We start from the raw sequence: 27,557 nt of genomic DNA on the forward strand, positions 1-27,557 counted from the left end.
GTAGGTGTTTTCCTTTTTACGTACCATAATTTATAAATACACACTCTCCGCTCAGACTTGACAGTTCAGTTTTACAGATCAGTACAAAGGGGTCGATTAATATTTTGTTTCTTCATAATTTATCATTAGCTGATAATATCAGTAATTTTTCTAAACATAAAGCTTGGAAAAGTCACTGGAAATGACGTAAAATGTTTTCCTGTTTTTCTTATAGAATTAATTTCAATCTTAAAAACTATTTTAGTATTATCTTAATTAATCGACAGATTGCCTTTTTTCACAATTTTATTCTCTTTTAGAAAACTGCAGCGAACTCAATTTATAAAGAATATTTGAAATTCTTGAAGCTCAACCTTCAAAGTTGATTACAGAAAACTAAAAGCTTATTGTAAATCTTTTATGTTATTAAAAAAAAAGAAAAGAAAAATGAACATTTGTTAAGAACTGGCTTTTAAATAGGTACTTGAACAATGACGTTAATCATGTTTATTGACATGTTACATAATTTCCAACCAAGAAATTATTCCGGTTTGTTTGAGATTGATTTTTTTGTGTACTATTTATATCATTTTATTTCAGATCTATCAAAGTTAAATTTGACATCAAGGGAAGGTAATCGACCTTCGATTTTTCATATTTTGCACGTGATAAATTAATTTTCTTACTGCGGAACTAAGTTACGTTCTCCAATTGATTTAAGAAATGAAGTGTATAGTTTATTGTTGATAATTTTAGATTTTCAGACATTTTTATAATTAGTTTTTGAATATAATTAAATTATTTTTTAGACACTTAACATTAACATTGCAGTAGTAGCAAGCCGCGCAAGCGCGTATAGCACCAAAATTTCCGCAAATCACATTCTTTCTCATGTTAGTTTAATTGCAGAAAACTGGCAACTTGTCTTTCCATCATTTTACCGCCATCACTTTATTCTCTGAAATCTCCGGCACAGCAAGAGTGTAGGTAAAATTTCTTTATTATCATAAAATAATATTAATCTTTAGTTTAATTTAACTATTATTTTAATTTGTAGGGATTTAATCTCTTAAACCTACGTAGTCGCTTAACTTAATGTTAATTATTATATGAGCGTGATAAAGTAAGTGCGTGATTCACACGCGTGCTCAAAAAAAAAGTGTTCGAAGCATGCGGATAATTGATCTCTTACTCGTTTTGATCGATTTTTGCCAGTATTTGAAAATTGAAGTGAAAACTATATCAAATTATATCAGTTGTCTTATGGAATTGAATGTAATTATGACATATTAGCTTTTTCTGAAAGATTGGAAATGAATTCTTTGTTCTCAAGAGCGGTGCGATTTTCTCCGTTCTTTTAATTGTCATTTACCATTAACTTAGTTTAATTTTAAATCGGTTATGAGTTTTGTTTTGTATGTACATATCATAAGGATTTAGTTCTGAGCATATTGCTAATTTCTAATTGGAAATAATTGACATAACTTTTTTTTTCTATAGGTATCATCGTATCAATAACATGGGAGACCTTAAAGAGTAAGTTCTAGGACTTAAATGTTTGTTTTTAGTGGTTAATAATTAAGAATAGGAACGAAAATGCTATATATTTTGTGAATTTCCTTTTCATATTTTCCGGTTGAAGACGATACGATTTCTAACAATTAAGCGTAATTATTCCCATTTTCTTAGCATAGAATTAGTAATAATGGTGCTTAATTATGTTTGGGAAGATTTTTTGTTTAATTTATGGACAATTAGTTCATTCTGCATCTCGTAAAGTATTGGCTATTCATTTCACAGGGTATGAACTTTTTTCCAGTTTTGTTCAGTTCGTTTGTGTACGAGTATCATAAAATCCTATACTGAATAGAAATTAATTCCTTTAGTAATATACTAAATAGAAATTAACCGTTTAAGAATTGCTTTAATGCCATAGTCAAATTTATTAATGAAATAAAATATTCAGTACATTTGTTCATGTGAATTTAAAGAGCCATAGTTTGTTTTAATTAGTTAATTTTAATTATATATATCACCTTTTCCCCTTTTTTGATATTCACAAAATATTGAACTAAATAAACATAAAATATTGACTAACATATTGTTTCTGTTTTCTGATTAAAATTAAGAAATTTACTCGTATTACCTGAAGGTTTCCAATTTAAAAATGTTATAAAAGTGAGTAGAATTGAAAATTTACATCTTCAGCTGTAATAATAGAAAATTTGTAAAAAATAATTTAAGCTAGTGTATAATTGTCTATATTCTTTATTAATTAGCAAATTATTTATATTCATTATGGTGATGGACTTTCTATTTATCTTCTATTGAAATTGGTTCAATTTTGTGATTTTTTTTTTCTTCTATTGAGGTATTCATAATATATGTTTAATCTCTTTTCATGTCAGTGTAACACAACTAGACTAGGATATCATGTGACCTTAGATATGCATCTTCAGATTTTTGCTTATTTTCTGAACGAAGATAAAAATTTCTTGCATCGAGATATGAATGCTTTCAAATTCATATATTGATTAATTGAATTAATAATTTTCAAAAATTAAATAAATTTGATTAGATATTCAAAGCTTTAATTTATAGGAAAAATGACATTTATTAGTATTTGCATTAGGAAGTGCTTTTCTTGGAGTGCCATTCACAAATTCCTTGTCTTTGTCTATATAGAAATACTTATTAAATATATTTTCTTTCAGTGCTGCTCAGTCTGGTGACGGATCAAAGGCCAAAACCCAAGAAAATATGGAAACAGTTGACATAGAAAGTGCACAAACACTTGAACGTAAGTTTTATCTTGAAAAACAAAATAGAGATTTTATTATTCATTCAGGGTTGAATAAGATTTGAATTACGGAGAAAAAAAAAAGCCATATTTGAGAGGCTTTGTAATATTTTGGAATTTATATTTAGTCATAAAAGAAATTTTCGAGAATAAGCCGTAATATTTCAACTAATGTAGAATTCATGTTAAGGCTAATATAGAATTGCATATATTATACTTTATAAATAAAGTTATAGCTTAAAAATTTAATAATTGTAAATCTGGTAGTTTAGTATTTTATTAAAGAGGCATTTTGTATATCTTGTTAATATTGCAATCTGATTAATTATTATATCAATCTTGTAAAGCGGATGTGAAAATCGACAAAATAAGAGTTAATCCATACATTGTTGCTTATGCGTAAGCAATGCGTAGTTTAATTTTGTGTGCGACTTAAAATGTATAATGAATGGCATATAATTGTATTTTTTTTTGTTTCTATATCTTCATTTTAGTAAATTTTATAAAATTAGTGCAGAAAATGATTAAATTTATAATGGTTCAATTTATGATTAATTTTATACAATTAAAGCAGTTGTAATATTTAATATAAAATACGAAACCTTAAAAATTAGATGAATGTAATTTTTCCGATTTTAATATTTAAGGTATAGTAAAATGAAGCTTTATATTTAATAAAGGATTTAAGCTTTGCCTAAAAATAATTTTAAAATATTTTTCACCATTCTCTATTTTTGAGAAATCAAAAACATGCTACTAAACTATATTTTTTCTGTAGGAGAAAGATTTCTACTGAGTTTCTTATCGACGCCATCATACTGATTTTGAACATTTATTTTATGATTGCTTTCGACTCCCTGACTCGTCATGATTGTCTAACCACTACCTCAACATTTCGAGAAATACTTTTGACAGCTTTCAATCTGAATGACTGGAAAGATTTTACTAATTTGCCTTTAGGAAGCTATTTTCACGTAGCATCTATTTAAATGACTGAATGGAAATGGATTGAAATAAAATCATCATTGCTTGTATATCTAATTTTCAAGTCCATATCGTATACATTTTGACTAGATTTTTACATTGATGGATTATAGAATGACTTTGTATTATTAGACACTGATCAGTAGGAAAACAGCCATACTTTCTTTTTGTAACAGATCCCTAACTTATATTGCCTACAGGGATGTTGCTCTAATTTTGTTCAACTCTGTATGAATAATGATTTCATTCAACCCTGATTGGTAACATCAGTGTTGAATGAAATCATTATTCCTGCTTTAAGTAAGAGAATTTAAAGGAAGGTTACTCATTGAATTATCAATTTTAGAATTAGAGCAAGTCATCAGAATTGGAAATTTTAATCATTGTGTTATTTTTATTCAATATTCTGATATTTTCTGTAATAATCTTAATAATGGTTAATGAAATGAATTTTTGAATGAAAAGCATGGATAATCATGAAGTATGATTCATTATAAATATTCTTAATGTAGCTATAAATAATGAAATTCAAATTTATTTATGTTCGTGTTGATATTTTTGTTAACTATTAAGTTATTATTTTTAGTTACTATTATTTAGTATGATTGCATTGTTTGGGAAAAATAACTGCTTTGCTTAAACAGAATTTGAAGCATAATTATCTTGTAAAACTTTTCTGTTATTCTGAAACTGTAGGAATGATTTCTCATTCACTTAAGATTTAACTCATTGTTGTATATTTTCATGCATATTGCATGCATATTTTCATGAGTTATTCCTATCATTTTAACTTATGAAAATTTAATCATTGTTGGTAATTACTAGTTTTTCTTGTTTTTATAGCATTCTTGAATTTTAGCTTTTTAATTATAATTATAAAAATAAAAAAGTAATAGAAGATTTTTTATTTTTTAGAAACCATCGAACAGAGAACCCTTGCTGCAAATGCTGAAATGGCAGCTTTGTTAGCTAATCCTTTATATTGTTTACCAAAATCTGTAAGGAGAAATGTCAGAGCCTTGAAAAAGCTCCAACTGGAACATGTTCTCATTGAAGTTGACTTCTTCAAAGAACTGCATGATCTTGAAATAAAATATGAAAAGAAATTCAACCCACTATATGAAAAGGTAATTTATTTTTATCAAATTCATCTTTGATATGTTTTAGGGATGAAATAAACATTGCTAAGTTAACATTGATTTTGAAACTTAATTGTTTACAGTATTGCAGGTAGTAGAATCTTTTGAATACAATAAAATAGTTTTTGTTTTGTTGAAATGCTGTTTTTTTGTAAATGAATAAAGTTTTTGACATAATTTGTAATTACTTATTACAGCTGTTTTATGATTTTCTAGATAATTGAAATAAAGCTCTCTCTCTCTCACACACACATAAATTAAAAGAAACTCCAATTATTAATAAAATTAATAGTTTCAAATATTTTTTTTTTTACAAATCTAGTTCATTTTATTTTAGAATTTTGAAAAAAAATCAATCTTTTGTATTGAATTATAATAGGCTTTTATTGTTTATTTTGAAATAAAGCATGCAAATTCATATTTTAATGATTTTCGTTGTTCTCTAGCGTACTGCCATTGTGACTGGTGCTTATTTACCAACAGAAGATGAATGTGATTACCAGTCAGATAATGAAAAAGAAATTGAATTGGCAGTGAGTAATATCTATTAAGTCTATTTATTTAATGTAAACATTTGAATTATTCCTAAAAGTATTTTTTTATATGCAGGATGCCGTGCAAAAAGTAAAAGTTGAAGATGAAGATTCTGGTGAAAAAGGAGATGGAAATGAGCCTGGTATGTTTCATCTGATGTCTATTCAAATTTAGATGAGTTATTTTAATTACTATAATTGATGGTGACTGAATTTGGCAGTACATAAGGCTTGTATCATTTGGAAATTGCCTTTTTTTATATACCTTCACATGGCAGGTTATGAAACTGAAAAATCTTGCTACTTTTTTGTTAATAATTTTATTTGACAGAAAATTGCATACTACAAATGTTAAATACTAAAAGTTGATTGAATTTACAATTACTTATAAACTATTGATCATATTTAAAACTTTTTAATGAGAGTATAATACTTTCTTCTTATTGCTGGCTATGAATTTAATTTTGTATTTTAAAACTTTTAGAATTAAGTTTGGCGTTCAAAAAAAATTTTTCATCACAAATTTTAATGAATTTTGGTCATAATTTCAATACATTGTTTTTTAAATTGTGAATTGCAATTTTGAATTTCAAGAAGAACTTTAAGCGTGTTAACTGTAAATAAGTATTATCAATTTAAGAATATAAAGCTTTCTTCAAGGCAAGCCTCTTAAATGCAAACTGAAATTCTTTATTTGATTCTTAAATAGACTCATTATTGCTTGATCTTAGTTTTATGAAGCATTCTAAGAAAAGTAGTATTTTTCTGTCTTGCAAGTATAGATTTATATCGAGTATCTTAATGGAATTTTTATTTTTGGTGAATTAATGAAATGGGCATTTTATCCAGAATATAATAAACAAGCATTCTATAAAGATTTGTATTTTATTAAAGACATTACTCTATTAATTTTGTCAAAGTAAATATTTTGACAAAATTGACAACTTGAATATTCTTTATTAAAAATTTTTTTTAAAAAGGTTGAAACTCTAAATAAACAATTTAAAAAATGTTAATTTTTTTTTTTTGACATAAAATTATTTATTCAGAATGAATGACTTTCTTTTCCCCATATATTACATTTTTTCCCCCATAGTCTTAGATTGTCTCTTCTTGTATCATTTTATGAATGCAGTATTTAAAGGCATATTTTAATTCTGAATTAATTGATGTTAGACTAAGTTATTAATTTAAGGATAAAATATATTGTGATGTGCTATATAAATTATAGAATCTCTGTATTGCGAGCTCAATTTTACATGCTTAAATATTTAGATCTGGGAAAAATTCTGTTCTAATATTTGTCTAAAACTGTAGTATTAAAGATTAAATGCACAATATTAAAATACAAAGGTTAAATACAAATAGGTATACTAAGTTAATTTGTCCTGTGTTATTGAATAAATATCTGCCATCTTAACATTTATTAAAAATCTTGTTTTTTGAAATTCTACTTTTGATTTTTAGTCTGTTACTTAAAATATAAAAAAAAATTACTTTTTTTTTCTATTTAGTTTTTAATTAAAAATCCCTTTAGTTGTATTTCTCATAGTTAATATTTAGAGAATATAAATTTTTATGCTAAAAATCTGTTTGAAATTGTCATGCATTAAAAAAAAAAATTTCTTCAGTTTGATGCATATGCAATTTTACCTATCTTCCTTATGTAAATTACATTTTTTTTTTCTTGTATTAGTTAAAGGCATTCCAGAGTTCTGGCTGACAGCACTTAAGAATGCTCCTGCCATCGCTGATATGATTGAGGTAGGCATATTTTTTAGTTGCCTGTTGAATTGAATTTTACCATTTTAATTTTAATTTTTTTAATATTAGTTATCAAGTTGGATAAGTGAATAAGTGATAAACCAGAAATGATAAATTCAATTATATATTTCATTTAAATTGTGTGTTGGCATCTAAATTAAAAGATGACAGTAAAGTTAAACTAAATTCCGAAGAAATTTTATTATTGGTAGAAAGATTGTCAAAAAAAAAAAAAAAAGCAGTTATTTAAAAGCATATTGCAAAATGATTTTTTGTGTAAAATAAAATATCAAATATAAAGATTGCTTTTGACTTTCTTAAATTAGTTTGAAAAGGAAATGAAGTAAATTGATTTCAAACTATGCCTTGGCTGGGGTATTTAATTTTAAGTATCCATACATAAAAATGAAGTTAAATTGTTCAAAAGTTTAGGATAAAATTGTTTCAACAACAATAACAAAGTCAAATGCAACTATAATGAATAAGAAGCTAAACTTTGTAACAGATTTATATATTACTTTCTCATTAATTTTTCATGTAGCTGAAAATGCCTCTCCATTTTTTTAAATTTTTTTTATGTACCTCAAAAGCAGAGAATATTTACTCGTTTCCTTAAAAAAATGTAAGGTTAATATTTTCTTCAATAATTGAAGTTTCTATTATATATAAAATAAATTTACTTTTAAATCTGACTTGTAAATGTCAAATAATTGCTGATAAATGCTGCAGTGTTAAATTTTCAGTATCTAGAAACTGAGTTTCTTGTTTATAATTTTTAAAGAAATCTTTTAAAATAAGTGAGTAAATTTTATTAAATTATTCAGAATAGAAAAGATAAATAGCTATTTTCAATATTAAATATTGTCCCATTATGTGTTAATTCATCTGTTAGAAGCGAGACCTATAGCTTCTTTATTTTATGTATTTATTTTTAATAACAGTACAGTTGAAAGATTTTGTGGTTAAAAAAATGGTTATTCTATGGAATTGGATTTAAATTATATTGCAACTTGGTTGTATTTAATATAGCAGAATAATATATTATTTCAAATTACTACTTCAAGGATTACTACTTAAGGAATTGTTTTATATCAGATCAGTTAAAAAAAATAGTGAAAGGAGTAGTTTTGAAATTAAAATTCACAAGTTGAAATAATGAAAATGTAAACACATTTTATAAAAAGCTTTGGTTTGGTTTAATATATTAAAATATTGAATGAACATGTTCTGATTTAATTTTATTTTTTGTTATTTGAACTAAGAGTTAATCTAGTTATTATATACTTAGAATTTTATAGTTTTAATAAAATTAACTTGAAATATTTATTTGAAAATTATATATAGCCTTAATTTAGTTCTGTATTGTAGAGTTAAAAGTTGTGTGTTGTATTTGTATACATAATCAAGCATGAAAATTCAATCTTAATTTTGTATTCATTTATTTTGTAAAAGGTTAAATTTTTCATCAACAAATTTTGTACCCATATCTAAATATAAATTTAACAATTCCTATATATTGAGTTAGTTTTTTAATATTTTAGAATTAATAAAATGAAGGTTAGTATGTACCATAACATTACTTTTGGAGAATTTTTAAAATATATGTATAAACATTTGGTGTTGAAATTAAATGAATAAAAATTGCTTTTTTAGATCAGATAAAAATAAAAGAAATTCGAGTAATTTATTTGAATTTTGCTGTAATTCATCTGTTATAAAAACATTTTAACATTCCAAATCTATAAAACTCGTATGAATATTCATAAAAACTTTTTCACTTTTTTTGAGATAATAAAGTTTTCTTATTAATTTTATAATTTAAAGCACACTTTTTCATTTGATACTGTGTTAAGTTGTATGAATTTTGATTAATTTTATTAGGAATATGATGAACCTATTCTAAAACATTTGATTGACATTAAAGCAGAAACATACAAAGATCCCATGGTAAGATTTTGTTATTAACTTGCATATTTTATAAAACAATTTATTTATCTATGTTGATTTTTTTATGTTGTATATATAATTTAGAAATTAAGGAAACTTTGGATTTACCTTAAAATTTATATAACAAATATTAAATTATGGATATAAATTTTTTATAATGCTGAAGTTATAAATAACTATTCAATTCTCTGTAAATGTATGTGATAAAGGAAGCAAGTATTTTGATGTTAACTGATCACTGATGATAGGTGTCCTGTACTATTTAAAAATTCTCAATTTCTTTAAAATCTTTATGATCCTAGGATTTATAAAATAGATTGAATCTTACTTATTTCTCCATGTGCTGTAAACTTAAGTTTGGCACATGAACATTTGTGTATAAGCGATTGTGATACATAATTCGGGTTTGTCATCAAATTTAGGGAAATCGGAATTTAACGGCTCGTTAAAAAGCAGACAGGAGAAAAAATCGGATAACTGCAAAACCTTATTGAGAGACAATGGATAGTATTTTATTGAATATATTAGCCTTTATTAAACAGTTTATCCAAGTTCTGCATATTTAAGTGCCATCTTTTCAATAAGTAAACTTCCATTTTACTTTCATTACTTGAGATTAAAAGCTTAAAGTCACCATTGAAATATCTTCCTAGTCATACTGAATTTTTGGAAACTTTAGTGGAAACATAAATTTATAAAGAAAATTATTCTCTGTTTTGCTTTTTAAATTGTTTGGAAATCACTCGTGCATATATTTGTATATGCATTTATATCCATGAAGAGCAAAGTAGCGAGAAAGATTTCTTACTTTACTTATTAATGTGTTCAGAAATTAATATGTACATATCTAATTGTTTTTACATTTATATCCTGAATTATTTGAAGTCTGACAGTTTTTACGATGCTATAAAAACCATAATTTTTGTTTCAAGATCCTAAAAGAAGTGGTTTTTCTTTTCTGAAATCTTAATTTCCACCTTAAGAGTTTCCAACATGGAAATATATGAAAGTGAAAACATATTTATTAACAGTGAAGAATAAAAAAATTCCTTGGTGAATAGTGATTTTTTTACAAAGTTTGTAGCATTTGCTGAATATGCCAGAAATAATGAATCATTCTTGTGAAGTTGGAGGGATTGGTACCTGTTGTGGTCCAAGATGGATACTCAAAAGTCAGGAAAGTCTAAAAATAGAAACACAGCAAGCTGTCTTTCAAATGAATATGTATAACGAGTGCTCATTAAATCGTGCTTCAATGTGTGATCATCGGACATTTAATTTTGAATCTTTTTTTCATTGAGGCTTAAGTTATAAATTAAATGGTATTCTGCATTTTGTTCTGTACTATTGCAAAAAGTTATATCTAAAGAAAATGATAAAAATTCATCCTTAAAGTAATAAAATTCATCTACATGGTCTAATAATAGATAAAATAAATTCTGTACTAAGTTGTTAAATAAGAGCAGCTATGGGAATGTTGAGAAGTGAATAGTGTCCGCAAATGAATTTTGAAGTATTTAAAAATAAGTCGGTTATCTCCTTAAGATAATGGTTGGATTTACTGGAATCAAAATTTTAACTTAAAATTTCTGAACATTTTTTAAATTTAAAATTACAATGTCAAATATTTATTGACATTACTAAATATAGATGTTATAATATTTTGGAAGAATTATCTATTAGAAAATAGTTAGGTGATTATGTTGTATTAATCTAAGAGAATTAATTGGATTCAAATAGGCATAAAAAATTGAAAAATGTATTATCTCATTTAATGAAAATACAATATGTAGAAGAAAATGATTGCAGTTATTTAGAAAAAAACTAAACTTCTGTATAGATGAGTTCCCAATTCTTCAAAATTTCTTAGGTAAGTCCCATTAGAAAAAGCTAATATTGAATTTTTTGTATGACTACTTAAGAAAATATAAAAGTAATAGCAAATTGTAAAAGATGAAATACTTTAAATACTTTCTCATGAGCTAGCTGCTACAGAAATAAGAAAAGAAGCTTACTGGAAAATTACTGAAAAATTAGCAGAAAAAGCATAGTTGAGAAATGGTATAAATTGTCTATCAATTGAATAGTTTTTCCATTCAGTAAAAAGGGCTGGTGGCTTTGAATTAGATAATATTGAGTAAAAGTTTAAACAAGTTCGTAAAGATCATTAACAGTCCTTCCCACCTTGTAATATTTTTTGTGCCTGGTGCATACCTGTATATTCCAAGTTTTGTGACTTCCGAAGGAAAAGTTGTAATTTTTGTGCTTGTTATGAAGAGTACAATTATAATGACGATAGGAACAATATTCATTCTTTTGAGATATTGTTGATATTTCTGAAATGAAGTTCAGAATGGTATGAAATGGATGATATTTTCTGAAATTTTTTCTTAGTTTAATTTTTATTTATAAAAGCAAATTCAAAATGTCAGTGTAATGTTGATGAAAATTTCATGTTCATTTATTTTTCATAACAAACTTGTTAAAAGTAATTGTGAATAGTACATCAAGTCTTTATTCTGAATTACCTTAAAAATAGTGAGAGTGGTCTTAAAAAAAAAAAAAACTGAATAAGATCTTAAATTTTTATGTAAGAAAATTGTGGGAATCCTGCTCTGAAATCTTTCTTAAAACCCTGCTTTCTGTATTTTAAAAAAAGAAAAAAGCTACAAGTTTTATGAAATAAACAGAATGATTCCTTGTGTAACTTTATATGTATGCTGTTGGTTAATTTTCAGAATTTTGGTATTTTCAGAGCTTTTTGCTGGAATTCCACTTTGAATCAAATGAATATTTTACTAATACTGTCCTAACAAAATTCTATGAATTAAAATGTTCGCCAGATGAAACTGATATCTTTGCATTTGAGGGGCCAGAAATTGTTAAAAGCAAAGGGTAAGATTTTATTTCCCTTATCTTCCTTTTCTCTGATTAATTGGCTCATGAATTGTGATTGAATTGGACTTTTCATTCATTCAACTTTATAATTCATGAACCTCTAATGTGGATATAAATAATATTGCTTATCTTCCTATTTTTTTTAACATTTGCATGATAAACTAATGTTTTGCTAACAATTAATTTTTTTTAAAACTTAGTTTAGTTCTTATTTTGCTTACCTTTCAATAAATTGCTTTTTAATCAGTTGCAGCACTCGAAAATATTGATTCTTGTCTTTATTATATACCATTAAAATTTTCTTTTTATTTATTGGTTATATTTTGGTTTCTAGATTAAGAAAATGGGCATGTTATGAAATTATAGGTTGTTAAAAATTTGATTAATCTGGCATTGCCAGGTCCCAAATATATTCTTTTGGGGTTACATTCGTTAGTGTTTTCTAAAGGTTTTTTTTATGTATTTATAAATTACTGTTTTTTTTATTTGATACATTAATGACCATGAGACTTTATTAACCCCCTTTTTTTTCTTTATTTATTTTAATTCCATATGGAAATATTTATTTGTAAATACATGCCCAAAGTAGTGGCAGAAATTTTTGGGACCAAAAAGAGGTTGCAGAGGTAGGAAAAGTTGAAACCTTAATATGTTTAATAGATATCTTGATCTAAATGTATTTACATATATTACTGATGAATTTTTAGTTGCACTATTGATTGGAAGAAAAACAAAAATGTAACAGTCAAGACAATTAAGAAGAAGCAAAAGCATAAGGCCAGAGGAGCTGTTAGAACTGTTACCAAAACTGTTACAAATGATTCTTTCTTCAATTTCTTCAGTCCTCCTGTTGGTAAGAATTTGCTCTTATTAAATTTATTTTTTTGGTTTGTAAATATGTTTTAGTTTTTATTTTGTCATATTAAAAGTTTGCCAGCTCTTTCATACTCATTCTTTGTCTGTACATGTAATCATATTTTAAAATTTGCTAACTAAATTGAGCTATTTAAGTGTCCTGAAATTTCATATAACTTTTACATTGAGTTTTAAAGTGTCCTATGGCCACTAAATTGAGAAATTCATTCTTTCTGTTCTGTTCTTGCATGTCAAATCAGTTAATTGTGAATTTAAAATTGGAAAAATGCCAGTGATGATAATATAAATTAGGTTAAGCAGTCAGTATAATTATACTTCGTTAACTTTTTTTAGATTCGTTTATTTGAATACTTCTAATGAAAATCTATTGAAATTTGTTGCATGTTTCCATTGAAATATTTTGTTAAAGCAATTTTTTCCTTTTTTCAGTTCCTGAAAATGAAGAGGATTTGGTAAGTTTTAAAAGTTACAGTTCAGTTGCTTTTTATAAAATTTTGTTTAATAGTTTTCTATCAACATTAAACAATTCTCTTATTTCAGGATGAAGAAGCACAAGGCATATTAAATAATGATTTTGAAGTTGGAAATTTGATTAAGGATAGAATCATTCCTCATGCTGTCCTCTTCTTCACGGGAGAAAATCTTGTTGATGATGATGTGAGTATATCTTGGATATTTAATTTTCTGATGCATATTTTAAATTATGCTATTACAGGAATTTTGGCATTATTAAAAGTTCTTAAAAATTACTTAAATTATCTTTATATAAGGGGCTTTAAAAGAATATTATTGTTTCCTCACTCACAATTTTTTCTGTATAAATAGATAGTATTTTTTTTTTACAAATTTTGCTGGAATTGAATAAAATTGTACATAGTAGTTTTCTTAAAAAAATTTAATTTCTTAAAATTAAGTTTAGTAAAAATTTCATCAGCATTTAAAAATTCACACCAAATTTTTTAAAAGAATCCTCAAAATACTTCACAGAATTACAGGATTTTAGATATCTGCATTGTTACTGGGGGGGGGGGGGGTTGTATAAACTTTTGAAAAAATGAGATGTTCTTTCCTGCATTAAATTGTTTTGTTCGGTATTTTTTCAAATTATAATTCCAATAAGCATGTATTTGTAGGTGACTAAAGAATCTGAAGCAATTTGAATTAAATGAAATTGATTTTGTCATTTTGCAGCAATTGCAATTTTAAGAGAAGGGAGAAAAATAGCTCTAAAGATTTCCAAATAATGAAATTTTTAGAAATGCTGTATCTATTTTTTTTTTTTTTTTTTTGCAATGCTACATTTGTTTCAAAAAATTTATTAATGTTATTACCCAGACTGTTGGACCTTATTATTTAAATGCCAATTAAGAAATTTAAAATAGCGTTTGAAAAATTCAGTATTTTTCTTGCTGGTTTTCGGGTTTTTAAATCAAATATCTGCCAATATATAGAAAAAAAATTGCATATCAGATGCTTGAAAAGAGACATTTTAAAAGCAAATAAGATTTTCACCCAAATTATGTGGAAAGAAATAAGTTATGTTCTAAAAAATTTTTTTGAAACATTTTTAAATGAAGCCAGATTCTAATGAAATAATAGGTATTTCAGTAGTTTTACAAGATGTTTTAATTTTGCAAAAACAGTTCCAAGTGAGCAAGGCATTCATGAAAAAAAGTTATGACAAATAATCAAAAATAATATCTATTGAGAAACTCGCATAACATATGAATTCACTTCTGTACATATTTTTTTATACATATTTTTTTTTTCTTGATAACTAAGAAAAACTCAATTGAAAATTCTTGAAGCCCCTTTCTGAAAGTAGCCAGGACAAAATATATAGTATTTATATAAATAACTTAATTATAAGTTACTGAATAAAGATAAATATATATTTTCTACAATAACTTGAATTTAAATTCAAGTACTTAATTTCAATTTTATTGATAATCACAATTTCAAAACCATTTTAATTGACAGATTTGGTTTCCAACTTAGGTTTGCATTCTAACTTAGGTTATTTACAACACGAGTGATTTTCTTTTGATTTCTGGTCTTTCATTAATCAATTTTTTTTTTTTTTTAAATTACAAGAAGTTTCATCAAAGTTTTGAAAAAGACTTCATCAAAGATCAAAATAGACTGAGAGATTCACAAATTAAATTGAAGGCAGTGAAGTTGTAAATGTAAAAAGTAGTTTCAGATTCAAGAGAAATGTATTTTTCTTCATACTAATATATTAAGAGGTTTAATTGGCAAACAGTGCCATATCACTTTATAAATTCATATCTTTAAACACTTGTCTAATTATTTTGAAATTTTCAGATTATAAAAATAAAAATCTAGATAATCTATTCAAAATGAGAGAATCAATAATTTCATTAATTTTCTGAATATCCTAAGATACCAAGTCACTTTTAAGAGGGGGAAAATCTAGTGCTTATTTTTCTTTTTGAAGGTATGCATAAAATTGTTTTCTCTCATTTGATTGGCTAGAGTTGTTGGATTATATGAATATATTTTTTGTTTACATTCTTTCAATGAAAAGTACTTCTGGAAGTCAGTGTAAAGGTACCTCCCTCTACCTCAGTTTTGTGGAAATATTGATATTGTACGAGAAAATAAAAAATCATTTTATTGACTTGACATTCAGTCTTTCACATGCCCTCCTCACCTAAGAATAATTTTATTATTTGGGAGAAATGCGAGTTTGTTTTTAAATTGCTTCAGTTTTATACTTGTGATTAATAACTTATAGATCCTTATTATAATTCAACATTATTAGTGAATTTTTACGGCAAGTAATTTTTGTACTAAAGTTATTGAACTTTTACCATGATATTCCATAAACTGTAGACTTTCAAAAATGAATATATTGAAGGCTTGCAAAAATGAAAACAAAACAGTAAATATTAATGAGGAATTGAGAATATTGGCTCATTCAAAAAATGTCAACAAGAATAGTTCTCTTCAAAATGTTGTAAATTTTTAGGAGGAATAGAGGGCTAAAGAAATTGCTACCAAGAACACAAAAGAAAAATGTAGATTCCTTGGCCTCTTTTCAAAAAATGAAAATTGCTGAAATTGAAAGTAAAGCACATGTGCTTACTTGCTAGCAAAATAAGGTGACTTTTCTTTGTAAAGTCTTATGTATTCTGAAGAGCTATTAATAAGATAACTGAATATTTCGAGAGAAAGTAAAATTTATATATATTTATTTTCTTACATTCTTGTCCTTTTTTTTTCCTTTCATGAAAACACTCTATAAATAAAGTGGTGACAATGTTTTTTTAATAGCATGAACTGTAGTATAATAAAGAAATCTTAGATATGAAATGAAAATACTTTATCCTTATTATTATTACTTTGAAAAACTTGCAAAAAAAAAGTTTTAAAAATATATTCAACTGTTATTTATGGTATACTTTTGTATTTGAAAGAAACTTTCTTGCTAAATTTCGTGAATTTCTAAAGAAATGTTTATTTTTTTTCCCCCTATAATTTGATAACTCATCTTATAGTGTATTTGGTTTTCTTTGTATTTACCATTGGATAACAGGACTGTATTGGCTGTTTGAGATTTGCTTTGAATGAAAATAACTTTTAGTCAGGCCTTTAACTTTTATTTTATTTAGTATAAAAATAACTTTCATTTTATTTAGTATTGTATATACTTTCATTTTATTTAGTAAGTGTGATTTTCCAAGTTTAGTTGTTAAAAGTATCGGCCATTTCAAAATAGGATTTTGTTCTAAATTTAGACATTGCTTTAAGAAATCTGTAGACTTTCTGATTTATGCATGGGAATCATTGAAAACATATTTAGTTTTGAGTAATGAAAACAAATTTGAAATGAGTATGGATTGTTTTAAATCTTCTGTACTTCTGACATTATTTTATTTCATTTTTATAATTTGCAGTGTATTGAGATATAGGTAAAACTGTTTAATTGAAACAAATATTAATCTTTATTTTCTAGTTTGATGAAGAAGATGATGAGGGTGATGAAGAGGATTTTGATGAGGATGAAGAGGAAGAGGAAGAAGATGATGATGAAAATGATAACCAGTGCCTGGTAAAATAAGTTCTCTGTTGCATTTCATATCAAACGTGTTTTGTATTTTTAATCAATTTTTGTAACATTATTTAAATAAACATTCTATTTAAATTTGGATCTCTTTTCTGATTTTAATGTTCATATATAAAAATGTATTTCTAATAACTTGTGCTCTAGCCACATATTCACTAAAGTACTCCTTTTGCATGATTTTTTTTGCATAGTATTTCATATTTTCCAACAACCTAGTCTGTTTTTGTTCATAATTTTGTAAAAAGGATTTGGATTCTTATTATGAACCTCACCCTTTTAATTAAAAGAACGGTACAAAGATACAAGATTTTTTTTTTCCTTATGAAAAGCAGATTTTGGTGAAATTGATAATTTAATTTACTTATAATCAAAAATATAAGTTATAAATGGAATTTTATTAATTGTAAAATATCCATCCAGATAACTATGTTGTATTTCATGTATTTCCCCCCAAAAAACAACTTGGATTGGCAATTCTTTGGCCATGTGTATAGGTAATTCTTTGAATTTTTGTTCGTTTTCCAAAATTATTTGTGTATTCAGGTATTTGCCTTCATACAAAGTCATTTTTTTTCTTGTTAGGCAGTAAATAATATATTCTCTTTTGTAATCTTTGGGATTTTTACTATCAGTAATTACATATTTTGGGTGGCAGGGAGGCACATATTTTGGGAGAAGAGGAAATGTCCATTAATTATGTTCCCTTTGAATCTTGGGGAAAAGGGCTATTGTAGAATTAATTTAAATCCATTTTGTCAAACTAGTATTTAAGGAGGCAGTGTATGATTGACTATTTAATACATGCATGAGGTAATTGAGTTAATACTAATGTGCAGAATATATGCACATTTCATTTACTTTAAATATTGCATGGTTTTAATTTTTTAAAAATTGAATTGGGCATAGTTTAGTGGCTTTTTAAACTTGAGCATGTATTGGGAAAGCATTGAAAATGATAGATTTCTTGAATTTTAATTAGTTGCATTTTTTGTCTTACAGATGAAATATTTTGCATTTCTTTCCATCTTTGTATGCCCTAAGCTTTGCTTAATTATTGAATCTTTTATTTAGAAAATTTTTTACCATTTAAAATTTGTCTTATTTTAATCTTATTTCTTAAGCTTATAAGTCTTTTCTATAACTTTAAACCCATTGAAACCACTTTTCATACTTATCTTTTTTAGATGTATAAAATCTAATTCTAAATCAAACTAATCTAATTATAGGACACTTTAAATTTCTCATTTGTCTTGTATCTATGCTGGTTTATACTGACATACTTTCTATTTATTTATGTATAAGTGTACTGATTGTTTAAAATATAACTACTTGCTATAAAATTTTAATGTATTTAAATATCATTTAGTGATAAACTTGATTTATATTGCATTTAAGACTTTGCATTATTTATTTAATGAATTTTTTGTCATACTCGGTTTTTAAAAATAAACTTATATTAAAATTTGATAAAGAGTATTTGCACAGCATCTAATGAAAATATTTCTTAAATTACTTCCATTGTAATTAACTTCAACAGGTAATTGGTTGACTTTCAGTTCAGCACTTTTCCCTTCATAACACATCAATAGTAGGTTAATCAATAATTTCTCTGTTTCAGAATCGTAAGAAATCTCGAGGCCAGTCGGGAAATACTCAACAACAAGCTCCTCCTGAATGTAAACAGCAATAATGCTTTTTTTAGAACTTTGATGCCATGTTTAACCCGTTCCATTATTAAGCTTACTGCAAGAAGTTGCACTGTGTTAATAAAGTTGCTTTTATAAAAAGTCTGCATTTTGTCTATTTTTAGATTAGATTCTTTGTGCATTTCATTAAAATTAAATGTGTGTCACAAGCAATGGAAGATCTTAAAAATTGTAGGATTTAGAGATTTTGTAATTTTTTATCTACATTTCGGGTAAGATGAATAAATTGAACGATTTGCTTTATATGGTTTTTTAAGAGCGATTCATATCTTGCGTGGGCAACAGGCATGTATTAACACAACATTCTTATATGGATTTCAGATTTTTTCTGATGTTGTGAACTATTAAAATATTGCATTTCCTTTATTGGCTGAAATATTTCACAAATGCCATGTTTAAGGATGTTTTCTTTTCGAAAGGTTAAGGCACCTTGCTATATACAGATGTTACATTTTTACGGAAATGCAAATTTTAATTACATTAATGCATATTAGGATAAATTGTGTTGACGAGAAACTTGTATGAACTGTAATACTGCAGAATCTTGCGATTTAGTGATAATCTATTATTAGCTTTAATTATTCTAAGTTAGCTAGGATAATCATTTTAAGTTATATTTGTAATAATGAAGGACTGAGCATTCTTATTCTTGCAAGTAATTTTAATAATCTAAAATTAGCTTCTCTATTTAGTTATTAAAAATGGTTGAAGAAAATGTTTTAGATGACAGCCATAAAATCGTATTCATTTTTGCATATAATATGAATTGTAACAAAATAGCATGTATATATTTGAACCAGAAGTTTTCTTTTTTTTTTTTTTTGGTTTATAATTTGTAATCTTGTTATAATTACTCATTAACCAAGCTTGTGCATGTAAAGTATTTCAATCTGGTGGACTAATGGAGTGACTTATGATAATCAGACGCAAGCAGTTATATCTTGATTTAAAAAAATCGATTTTTATATTAAGTTTTAAAAGCTTGATTGTTGAAAAATAAATGGCCTGCCTTAGATAAGGTGTTTACACGGCTCTTATGTTGATTTGCAATTGTGGCAAATCATGCTTTTAATAACTGATAAACAAAAGTCAGCAGTTCTTGAATCGTATCAGGAAGATTTGTAAAATCTCTACTTGAATTATAATTTATAGGAAGATTAATATATCTGAAAAAACTGCAATATCCTTTTAGAACGTTCCATCTTGAAAAAGCATTGTTTATTTTTTAGTTTAGACATTTTAATTTCTAATACTTGTATTTCTGTAGGTTAAGAACTTCTTGTTACCCATTATTTTTCATTGACATATTTATGTTAAGGATATTTGAGTATATGGAAATGGGGATTTTGTCAGTTGAAGAATGTAGTTTGCTGCTACGTTGGTCAGATTTAAGAATAATGGCCAGCTGAATGCGAATGAATAACAAACGGAGACGGGGGGGGACTTAATTGCATCTTCACAAAATTATTGTTTATATATATATATATATATATATATATATAATAAAATCCCTCTTAAGATCTACGAGAAGGTTCCTTTGGCGATATCTAGGAAACTTGTATACTTCTCAAGAGAATGTTCCCATTAAAAGAAAATTATCACATTTCATTGTTGACATGCTGAAATATAAAAATTCAAAGAATTGTGTGTAAGCTTCAGAGTTTTTTGAAGTATTGACAAGAATTGTAGAATCGCCCCAATATATTTGCGAAGGTCGCTTTTTGAGAGACTATATTAAATTAATTTGTATTTACAATAGCTCTAATGTTTCTTTAAAACGGTACGTTAATATAACTAAACTAAATCGAACATTTATATTTATAGATCTACTCTTCACGAAGTAGGTGACTTAACGGCCATTGCGTTTTGAATTTGGATAAACATTGAATTCATTTTCAGATTTTATTTTTACAGTGCTTTCATTAAAAATTATATATTTTTCGCTCTGAGTAATTATAGGTTGCAAATAAAATAAAGGAAAGCTCTCCATTTCTTGCTATTCAATAAATTAATGTGTTAAAATTGGCATCTATTGTTTATATATTCAGTGACTTAATGTTAAGCATTCAATTATTTCTTTAGTTTGTAGAAGTGCTTTATTTAAATAGTAGAGGATATTTTCAGAATATCCTTAAAACTATTCTCATAAGATTATCAAGTGCTTGCCTCTTTTTAATTGTTTTAATGTGAAAACACTAATGAGGTAGTATGATAATGTGTTGGATTCGATTTTTTATTCGTTTTGATAGTGTCAGGCTATTGTATTGCAAGAAGGTGTGTCGTCACTCTTACAGAACCTCTATAGTACTAATTTTTTTTCCCTTTTAGTCCAATAAATGATTTTTATATTTCTACACAGTTTACTGACAGCATGCCAACTTACAAATATTAAAAAGTTAAAACTTTAAAAGCATCTTGTAATCCGCCAAATTTTCAGAAAACTCCGGATTCTTAATTCCACAATATTTTCATGTGCTATTAAAATATGCTTCTGTTAAGCTTCTTCATTTAAGGATAATCTATTATACTATTTAACTCTGTCTGATTGAATCCAAGATTCGATAAAAGAAAAAGTGCCAAAACTACGAATATTGAACGTTCCTGCCTGTTCTTTTTACGAAATAATTCGCATCTGCTGATAAAGCTGGAACTTCAAAATCTGACACATATATAAAGTGATGAGAAGCCAGTAAAATATTTCAAATATGTTGCATTTTTAAAAATATTTATTACTAGCCATCTTTGGCGACTAGTTGATTCGCTGGAATGAATGCCCGATGAAATTTTCAGTTAAATATTTTATGTAACTTGGTCTCTCTAACTTTTTCAACATAGTATTTTTCTGTTTCAAATTTTGATAGTCACACAATTCGTGCCATGATAACTGCCTTAAACCATTCTACATTCATCATAGTATATGTTTCTTAATAAATTTTTCCCCTTAAAATTTGAATTTTAAATTAAAACAGAAATGATTAAACTTGATATAAAAGCATTTTTTTTTTTTTTTTTTTTGCTTAAACCAAGCATTTTTTTTTTTAAATACAAATGCAGAATACTGAATCATTTAACACTGGATGTATTATACTACTGATTAATTTTCATAATTTATACAATATCTCAAAAAACTTCAATAAAAATTTCGGTACAATTCAATTTTAATGGTGACCAAAAAGCGCCAAGAAAAAAATTTCGCCAAATTATAAAAATATACTCAAGTGCACACACATTATGTAGTTTGAGGGTTGAAATCGCCTTGGTTTTTTCTTTCCGCTTTTTGGTTGCTGTTGAAACTGACGAGGACCAAAATTTCTGATTCATCATAAAATAAAATTAGGTTTATTTTCAAAAGGATTTAAATGGCCTAAATAATTTTTATTCTGGTGCTAAATAATATTTAAGCACCAGACCCGCTTAATAAATATTCTTCAAAAAATTGGGAAATCTAAATAATACACAATATTTTGGGCCTAAGGAATCATACTGTATGAATTAGTTTTGGCACTCCAGCTCTTAAATAAATAAAATTTGTCTTCTGCAATCTAAACTTCACGGTGGCTTGGTAGTAAGGTCTCAGCTTCGAAACGGGAGGGTTTCAGGTTCGGGACAAGATTCCACCGAAGAATGGTCGTGTAAGCGGGTCTGTGCGCGTTAAATCCATCGGGGCCAAACGACCTCTCGCTGGTGTGGAAGCTTGGAAAGGGAGGATGCGAGTTCAGGTGTCGTTTGACCGCGGTTCAAAATGACGAGGTCCGTCCCAAAATAGCCCTAGTGTTGCTTTAAAAAAACGAAATGTTAATGTAACTTATTTAAAAAAAAAAATTAATCTGAATGAATTATGAAGTTTAGAATATTCAATTTTAGAACAATCAATATTTTCATACTCTTAGGCAGGTCAGCCGTGAGGAAACTGTGCGCTAATTGACGTTTCTTCTTTGAAACGGTCGATGAAATGGTTCAAATAATTTCAAAATAATATAAAAAAGAAGAAAAAATATATAAATTTTTCCGCGGAACCCGGATTTGAACTGAAGTCCAACAAAAATAGAAGAATAACTAGCTTCTCAAACTATTTGCCCAAACACAATTCGAACAGGAAGGATGTCTAAGATTCTTAATCGATTAACCTTCCGTTGGTTCAGATATGATCGGAATCTGGGCTAAATGTGAAATGCTAAGTATAAAAATGTTTTCTGCGCAGGTGCGAGATCTTGTCACTCAAAAATACAATTTGTTTTATAGGTATTTTGTTATAAAATTTAATTTATGAGGTATAACAATTCGTATTAACGGTAGAATTAGTATTTAGAATAATTACAAAATAAATGGAAAAGAAGAAAAATATATAAAATTATAAGCAGATTCCAGATTTGAATTAAAGCCGAGCAAAACCAGGGAAAGAACCTGCCGTTCAATCCATCTGTTTTAACGCCATTTGACCTTCATGTAGGTGGACGATTCGTAACATGATTAACCATTCGTAGGTTCACATATGATCGGAATCTGGACTAAATGTTCAATACTAAGATTAAAAATGTTTTCTGTGCATGTGCGAGATTTTGTCACTCAAAAATTCAATTTGTCTTATAGATATTTTGATATAAAATTTAATTTATGCTGTATAACAATCAGAATAAGTAATATTAACTGTATAATTAGTATTTAGAATTATTTCAGAATAATATGAATATATATATACACTCATGTCCAAAATTAAGGACACAAAAATGTTTTTCAAAGTAATTCTAAATAGCTACCAGTAAAATTTAAACAAATTATATTTTATATATTGTGAAGGACCGGTAACACGATATTATCCTTTGTAGTGGGAGAAAATGTTGTTTAGCATTAGTTTTTGAGGAGCTACTGAAATTAGACTTTTTAGGCATCTGGGAGTTTTGCCTACAATTTTGTGAATATTGCATTAAAACAAAAGATTTAACCTGTTTCCAATGAGAATGAGTTCTCATAATTGTTTAGAAGATTCCTTGAGATGGAGAGCCGTTGGTAGGCTTGAAGCTGGGTAGTCTCAAGCGGAGGTGGCTCGATGGTTACAAGTGGCACCGAATGTGGTATTCAGGTTGTGGAATCAATTCCAAAGAAGTGGTATTGTAACCAGGAAGGCCGGCCGTCACAGAACAACGACGCCTGCACAGGATCGCTATTTGACATTAAGCGCACGACGGCATAGGCTGACAACGGCTCCTCAACTTGTTCGTGACCTTGCTGCCGCATCTGGAATAAGAATTTCCAGACAAACAGTATATAGACGTCTAGCAGAGAGGACACTATATGCCTGGCGACCAGTTGAGTGTGTCCCTTTCACTGCATCCAACAGAAAAGCCCGGTTGTTGTGGTGCCAAACACATCAGTCTTGGGCACAGCAAGAATAGGGGCGTGTTCTTTTCAGTGATGAGTCGAGATTTACCACACAGAGTGACACTCGTCGAATCTTTATCTGGAGCGAGTGAGGAGCTCGCTATCATCCCTCCTATGTAAAAGAAATCGTTGTCTGGGGTGGCATAATGTTGGGCAGTCGTACATCACTGCACTTCTTCGATGCGGGTACTGTCAATGCACATCGCTATAGGGATGGGATCCTTGAAGCCTATGTGAGGTGTTCCGGGGTGCTTTTGGCCCAGACTTCATGTTTATGGACGATAACACGCGTCCACAAAGAGCCCAGATTGTTGATGATTTTCTTGAGGAAGAGAATATTCGACGTATAGACTAACCCTCGAGGTCTGCGGATCTCAATCCTATTGAACATATTTGGGATGGTCTCGGAAGAGTCATTGCACAGCGTAACCCCCCTCCTAATACCCTCCAAGAGTTAAAAGCCGCGCTTTTGGAAGAATGGGCATTGTTGTCCCAAACATTTATTGACACCCTCATAAACAGTATGAAAGCTCGTTGTGAAGCCTGTATAGCATAATGTTGGGCACAGTGGTTACACTCCATATTAGGCAAGCTTTTCCCGAGATAAATGCTTTACCTCTGATACATAATGTAACACTTTCTGATATGCCCTGTTTCTTAATCCCCAATTAAAACCTTTTCCATGTTGTTATGTGCCTATCTTCTTTCTTCCATTATAGTGTACCTCTGTGCCAAATTTCGTGGCAACACAGTGAATATTTTTTCATATTTCGCAGATTTTATGTCTGTGACCTTAATTTTGAACAGTATATATATATATAAAATTATAAGCAGATGTCAGATTTGAAATGAAGCCCATCAAAAACAGAGAAATGACCTGCCGCTCACTCCTCCAGGCCAAACACCATTCGATCACCATTGAGATCTAAGATTCTTAATACGATTAACAATTCGTGGGAATCTGGTCTAAAGGCACAATGCTAAGATTAAAACTATTTTCTGCGCATATGCAAGATTTTTACACAAAAATTTAATTTGTTTTATAGGTATATTGATCTAAAATTTAATTTGGAAATATAAGATTTTGAATTATTCGTATTAATTGTAGAATTACAAGGTGTCTTTAAATGAAAATGACACTGTGGATATTAATGAAGACTTTATTAGAGGTATACACCATAGGCCTGAGCACAACGATTCCATTGATTAACGAATCGAAGGATTCCTTTTCCCCCAAATTCCTGTGGCCGTGACGAGACCCAGTCTTTGACAGCATCCTCGAGTTCTGCGTCCGAGTTGACCTTTTTAGATGTTTTTTCAGGGGGCCAAACACATGAAAATCGCAGGGTGATATGTCCGGGCTGTAGGGTGGATGGTCGAGCTTCTCCCACTTGAACTTGGCCAGTTCCACATGTGTGATCCTGGAGACGTGTGGATGCGCGTTATCATGGAGCTTAACCACACCCTCCGTGAGTCGCCCCGGTCTTTTGTTCTTGATGGGCCTGCGTAGCCTCCGGAGTGTCTCATAGTGCACATCGGAGTTGATGTTTCTTCTGTGTTCGAGAAATTCAACAAGTAGCGGACCTTGGTCGTCGAAAAAGACGGTGAGCAACACCTTCAACATGGTTTTGAACTTTTTAGGGGGAGGTGACGATGTATACTTCCACTGCATGCTGTCCCATTTTGTCTCTGGCCCGTAGTGATGGCACCAGCTCTCATCATCTGTGACGATCCGCTGCAGGAAAGCGGTGTCTTCATGATACCGAAACAGATGTTGAAGTCAAGATGTTGTCAAAATTTCGAATTCCGTTCCAAAATATCGCTAGCGTTGTTTTAAAAAGCAGGGCGTTAATATATAACACCACTTGCGAAGCTTGTTTTCATTTCCTCATCCAAGCTTATTTTGTTTCTGTCTAATGTAAAATTCTAGAAGAAATCTCTCACTATTTATTATATTCCTGTAGTTTTTTTTTTTTCAATTGGATGAAATTTTCGATTTGAAGAGGGTATTTAGGAAAATTTCGTGTTAAAATACGAGAATGAAGTGAAAATTAGTTTTCGATTTTGATTAGTTGAAATATTAGACGAGTTCTTTGGCAGCATATATATGAGGTTCGGTTTCACATCTTTGTTTCAATTGCGATCTCAAGCATTTTTTTTTTTTCACTTTCCAAGATAAAATTCCCCGAGAAACTATTTATTTTTTAACTATTATTTATTTTGAGAATTTATTTTTGAAGTAAATCTCTCTTATGAAAAATTCTACACGAGTCTAAATTAGTGGAGAAATCTTCTGGAATGCTAATTCAAAATGATACTGAAACCCTGCTATTGCATTACATTTCGACCTTAGCCACTTTGTCATCTTAAATTCACGTAAGAAAAGGTAAAAGAAAAGGATTTGGTATTGATAATTTGAACGTGAGATCATATTTTCACTGATTGAATTTCTTTGAAATTTTGGGGCCACAGTGGCGTGGTGGTAAGGTTTCGGCTATGGAACCGGAGGGTTTCAGGTTCGAGACTCGATTCCACCGAAGTACTATCAGTGTAAGTGGCCCTAGTGTACGCTAAATCCGCCGAGGCCAATCACATTAGCGCCCTCTCGCTGGTGTGATGTGGAAGTTTGACGCGGGGGTGCCAGCTCAGGTGCTTTCCCTGTCTTCTGACCGCAGTTCAAAATTACGAGGTCCGTCACAAAATAGCCCTAGCTTTGTTATAGAAAAGAGACGTTAATATAACTTAACTTGAAGTTAAACGTACAAACTTGATAGAAATTTGCAAATACGGTCGTAACACAGTTTCAGAAAGTTCTTAGAGCGCTTTTTTATTGATGGGTTTTTACATATAGATAGATATAATGCCAAAAATGTACTTTTTCTATCCAGGAATGTCAGAAATGGAGAAAGTCGTCAAAATCTGGGAATTGTTTGACGATTAAAATACTTTCTCTTTGTGTATGAGAAAGTAAGTAAAAGAAAAAGCTTAAAAATCCTTAAAAGTTGCTTCATTTAAAGGAATTTTAAACGGACTCCTAAGCATGGAAAATATTTGCATAACAGACGTTGGAAATAGTGAACTTCGATTCTCTAGAGCTAAATTAAATCAACACATTTCCGTTTCTTCTCAGAGAAATAGTTTTTCTATACGTTTATGTAAAAGAAATTATATCCTGTAGAGTCAATGTCGATCTTTAAATGCTGTTGGTAACGTTTCGATATCAATTGTAAATTCAAAAATTCAAAATAAAAGCATTCATGCGTGTTTTAAACTGAAAAAAAAGAAAAGAAAAGAAACTTACCAGACTGTTGTGTTTGCAAATTTTCCAATACGTTTGCGAAAAATTTTATCCCGCTGGCATCAGCTCTTCATCATAACCCAATTTCAGATAAACTATTCAAGAAATGAAACTAAAATAAAAAGGAGCTAGGAACTTAGTTTAACAAAAATACAGTTAGGTTT

The 27,557-nt window shown here is 28.2% G+C and overlaps 1 protein-coding gene across 2 annotated transcripts; it reads left to right on the forward strand.

The window, feature by feature from the left end:
• The first annotated feature begins 851 nt into the window (after nt 1–851).
• LOC129971439 (nucleosome assembly protein 1-like 1) lies at nt 852–18,800 on the forward strand. 2 transcript variants are annotated; one of them, XM_056085198.1, is made up of 14 exons: nt 852–962; nt 1,480–1,515; nt 2,694–2,779; nt 4,679–4,890; nt 5,349–5,435; nt 5,512–5,578; nt 7,132–7,199; nt 9,081–9,146; nt 11,902–12,041; nt 12,752–12,897; nt 13,350–13,372; nt 13,461–13,577; nt 16,900–16,995; nt 18,629–18,800. In XM_056085198.1, exons 2-14 carry the CDS (start codon nt 1,499–1,501, stop codon nt 18,698–18,700), a joined length of 1,197 nt encoding a protein of 398 aa, XP_055941173.1. In that variant the 5' UTR covers nt 852–962; nt 1,480–1,498; the 3' UTR covers nt 18,701–18,800. The 2 variants fall into 2 exon arrangements, with proteins under 2 accessions (XP_055941173.1, XP_055941174.1); XM_056085199.1 differs by having other exon boundaries at nt 857–966.
• Nucleotides 18,801–27,557: the final 8,757 nt, after the last annotated feature.

This window comes from Argiope bruennichi, chromosome 6, assembly GCF_947563725.1.
Source record: "Argiope bruennichi chromosome 6, qqArgBrue1.1, whole genome shotgun sequence".
NCBI lineage: Eukaryota > Metazoa > Arthropoda > Arachnida > Araneae > Araneidae > Argiope > Argiope bruennichi.